At 38.2% G+C, this 4,007-nt stretch overlaps 1 protein-coding gene across 1 annotated transcript; it reads right to left on the reverse strand.

Moving 5' to 3' along the window:
• Positions 1-2,662: 2,662 nt before the first annotated feature.
• LOC122651765 lies at positions 2,663-3,286 on the reverse strand. The gene has a single exon (XM_043845300.1). It carries the CDS (start codon positions 3,284-3,286, stop codon positions 2,663-2,665), a length of 624 nt encoding a protein of 207 aa, XP_043701235.1.
• Positions 3,287-4,007: the final 721 nt, after the last annotated feature.

Genomic DNA, 4,007 nt, shown 5'->3' on the forward strand with positions numbered 1-4,007 from the left:
AGTCAATGCAAACTCTTCATTCCATTTGAATACAAGTTGGAATTAATTCGTTGTTAGCAGATTGAACTACCGTTATACCAGATTTCTTTGGCACAACCTGGACTGGACTTACCCATTGGCTGTCAGCGATGGGATAAATGATTCCATTGTCCATGCACTTTAGCATTTCTTTTTGGATGGCTTCCTTCTTCACAGGATTAGCTCTTCTTTGGGGATCCCTAGAAGGTTTGTGACCATCAATGAGATTTATATGATGTTGCACAATTGAAGGGCTAATCTCCTTGATCTCAGCCATCGTCTAACCGATTGCTTCCTTCTTCTCTTTTAACAAACTAATCAACTCGTCCTCTTGATTCGAGGTTAAATCAGGTGCAATTATGACTGGAAGAGTTCGATCATCACCTAGGAAAGCATATTTCAGGTTGGCAGGCAACTCCTTCAGCAAGCAACTCCTTCAACTCAAGCTTAGGGGGCTCAATAATAAAAGGTTTGGGTATTGAGGTAGATAGGAGTCCAATGGGCTCCACAGGTGGTTGGAGACTCCAAACCTCAAACATAATTCCCTCATCAAAATTGCCCAGCTGGTCCAAACTGTAACAACCCTAATCTGAGGACCTGGTGGGGCCCATGACACTAGAGTCCACCAGGGACCGCATAGGAAACTATTTGATTAAACAATCAAATAAATCAAAGTGTAAAAATAAAAAAGAAATATTAAGTGGAAGACAACAATCTAAATCTTAATATAGGGTACTGATGGCGCTAATCTATAAATCCATGCTCTCCTAAGAGAGGAACAGAACTTTAGAATATTTACATTATGTCGGGTACAAGACCCTCCTTCTCAAAAAGAATATATACAATAAAAGAGAGTTTCATATACACTAAAGTATAAGACTCCAAAAGCTGTCAAAGATCCTCAGTCTTTAATTCTTTCAACTATGGCTATGCCCTTGCCCTTGTCTGTCTCATTTGTTAAAAGATATTCATTCGAGGAATGAGCTACACGCCCAATAAGAAATAACATTGTCAAGCATGCTCACATATATCAACCATACAATCGAAATCATTTCATTTCAGTCTTAGTCTTAAGCCTCAGCTTTCCTTACGTTCAATATACCTTCAGTCAATACCATCGAAGTGGATTCAATCCATACCACCAAAGTGGCTCAGTCCATTGGCACGAGGCCGGGTATATCTCATTGGTTTGATTATTGGCTTAGACAATTCAATCTTATCACGTTCCAGTTGAAAGCCTCAACGCTTGTCCTCAGGGGCACATGGTAGTGCTAGGTCGTATGTTGGCTGTGCCCGTCGACACAAGTCTTTTATTTCCATTTCAATCTTTCTTATTCATTTACAATCATCATTCATATAAAACATTTAACAATATCATAATCATTCATAAATGGATGATGATAAACATATCTTAGTCAAGCATATAAAAACATCTCAATATATGGTTATAAGTTCTACATTATATATCATTATTACAAAAGCAATTATTTCATATTATCATAGCTAGTGTTATCCATCAATCAACAATGTTTCGTTACCAATATTTTCGCATTCCGATCAACTGGTCAAAGTAAACCTTCAAAGGGTCCTTGCTGTGAATATTTCGCGTGGTTGAAAAGATTCTCCAAAAGGTTGTCGATAGATCTCGATGACTAGTTGATTCTACCCTACGATTGTTGAGCCAAGACATACATGTCAAAATATAATTGAAAGAAGGTGGGGCCCTAGGGTGTGCTAGGGTTAGGTTGGATTAGGTCCAAGACTCAAACAAGAATTTGACAGCAACTCAGGTGGATGAAGTAGTCGATCGGGACATCATCCAGAGATTTTGCAGCAAATTTTCCAAGGTCGAAATAGGGCTTTTGGCTGGGGTTCTTGGTTGAATTTCTTCAATTGATTATGGATTTGAGGTTTACCTGACCTAGACCATGAATTGGAATCATGATTTGGTCAATTGACATGAAGAATTGATGAATTGAAGATGGGTACAACCATGTCAACCATGTATACATAGAAATTGATTTTTATCATATCAATTCAAACATGCATAGGTTTGGATGATCAAATCTCAAAGTAAGGTAGAATCTGTGCATAATTCTAAGTCTAATAGAGATTTTGGTAAGTCAACAACATGGGGTTAAGCATGCATGAAAGGATCTTGGGTTATGCCAACCAATTCCAAGCTAAAATTGAAGTTAAATTAGTGATTTCACAACTGGATTTGTTCCAATTGACCAAGTAATGGAAAATGGTTTAATTTCTGTAATTGGTTTCATGAAGAGGACTAACCCAAAGGGAAAGAGAGTAAGAATGAGGGAATTTCTTACCTAGGGGTAGCACCAAGCTTCCTTTCCCTTCTTTTTCTTCTTTCTCTTCTTTTCTTCTTTTCTTCTCTTCTCCTCTTCATACGATTGAAACAGTGTAGGGTTTTGGTCTTTAGGATGGGTTTATATAGATATGAGTCCAAGGGCTTGTTTGGATAAGGCTCATTAGCCCAAAAACAGATTTTAAAACCGATTCTCATGTTCTTAACTTGAAACGTGGGTCCCATAGGGTAAATTAATGAAATTAAAATGATACGAGAATGCGGGGCATCACATCCTCCCCTCTTAAAAAAAAATTTCATCCTCAAAATTGACATACCTCAAGATTCGAATAGTTGAGGATATTGATCCCACAACTCAGCTTCCATTTCCCATGACGCTTCCCGGCCTGAATTATTCTTCCATTGTACTTTAACTAGTGACACGGATCGATTCCACAACACTTTCTCTTTTCTATCCAGGATTTTCACGGGTTCTTCCTCGTAAGAAAGGTCTTCCTTCAATTGTAACGGCTCATAGTGTAGGATATGAGATGGATCGGCTATATACTTCTTCAACATGGACACGTGAAATACATTATGAATGTTAGTCAAATCTGGTGGTAAAGCAACTCTGTAAGCCACTGTACCAACTCTTTCTAGTATCTCAAACGGTCCCACATATCTAGGGGTCAACTTCCCCTTCTTACCAAACCTCGTCACTCCCTTCATCGGCTCAACTTTTAGAAACATTTTGTCGCCTTCTTCAAATTCTAAAGGTCTTATTCTCACATCCGCAAAGCTTTTCTGACAGCTTTGGGCAGTCTTCATTCTCCGCTGAATTAGTTCTACTTTCTCCAAAGTTTGCTGAACTAATTCCGGTCCTAACAATTGTCTTTCACCAACATCACTCCAATAAATTGGTGACCTATATTTCCTTCCATACAACGCTTCACATGGTGCCATCTTGATTATAGACTGATAACTATTATTTTAGGCAAACTCAACCAATGATAAGTGTTCACCCCAACTTCCTTTGAAATCAATTATACATGCTCGAAGCATGTCCTCCAGAATCTGTATTGTTCTCTCTGATTGTCCATTTGTTTGGAGATGAAAAGCAATGCTGAAATTCAATTGAGTACCCATAGCTCTCTGCGAACTCTTCCAAAAATGCGAAGTAAACCTTGGATCTCAGTCGGATATAATGGATACAGGTGCTCCATGCAGTCGCATAATCTCATCAATATATAATTTTGCTAATCTGTTCAAAGAGTAGTTGATTTATATAGGTAAGAAATGGGCTGATTTAGTTAGTCTATCGACAATCACCCAAATCGTATCATGATTCTGTGGAGTCTTTGGAAACGATGTAACAAAATCCATCGTAATATGCTCCCATTTCCACTCAGGCATTCTTAGAGTCTGTAGAGTCCTGAGGGTCGTTGGTGCTCGATCTTTACCTTCTGACAAGTCAAACACTTCTGCACATACTTCGTAATCTCTCTTTTCATGTTATTCCACCAAAATGTTTCTTTTAAATCTTGATACATTTTGGTACCTCCAGGATGAACGGAATATGGGCTACAGTGTGCTTCCTTCAATAGTATTTCTTTCAAATCCTCAATATTTGGCACACACAATCTGGTTTGAAATCTTAAAGAACCATCAGTTGCAATAGAAAAAT

The sequence above is a fragment of the Telopea speciosissima genome, chromosome 1, assembly GCF_018873765.1.
Source record: "Telopea speciosissima isolate NSW1024214 ecotype Mountain lineage chromosome 1, Tspe_v1, whole genome shotgun sequence".
NCBI lineage: Eukaryota > Viridiplantae > Streptophyta > Magnoliopsida > Proteales > Proteaceae > Telopea > Telopea speciosissima.

Coding starts and splice junctions, on each gene's coding strand:
- LOC122651765 (XM_043845300.1), bottom strand. CDS start 3,286: ATGGCACCATGTGAAGCGTTGTATGGAAGGAAATATAGGTCACCAATT.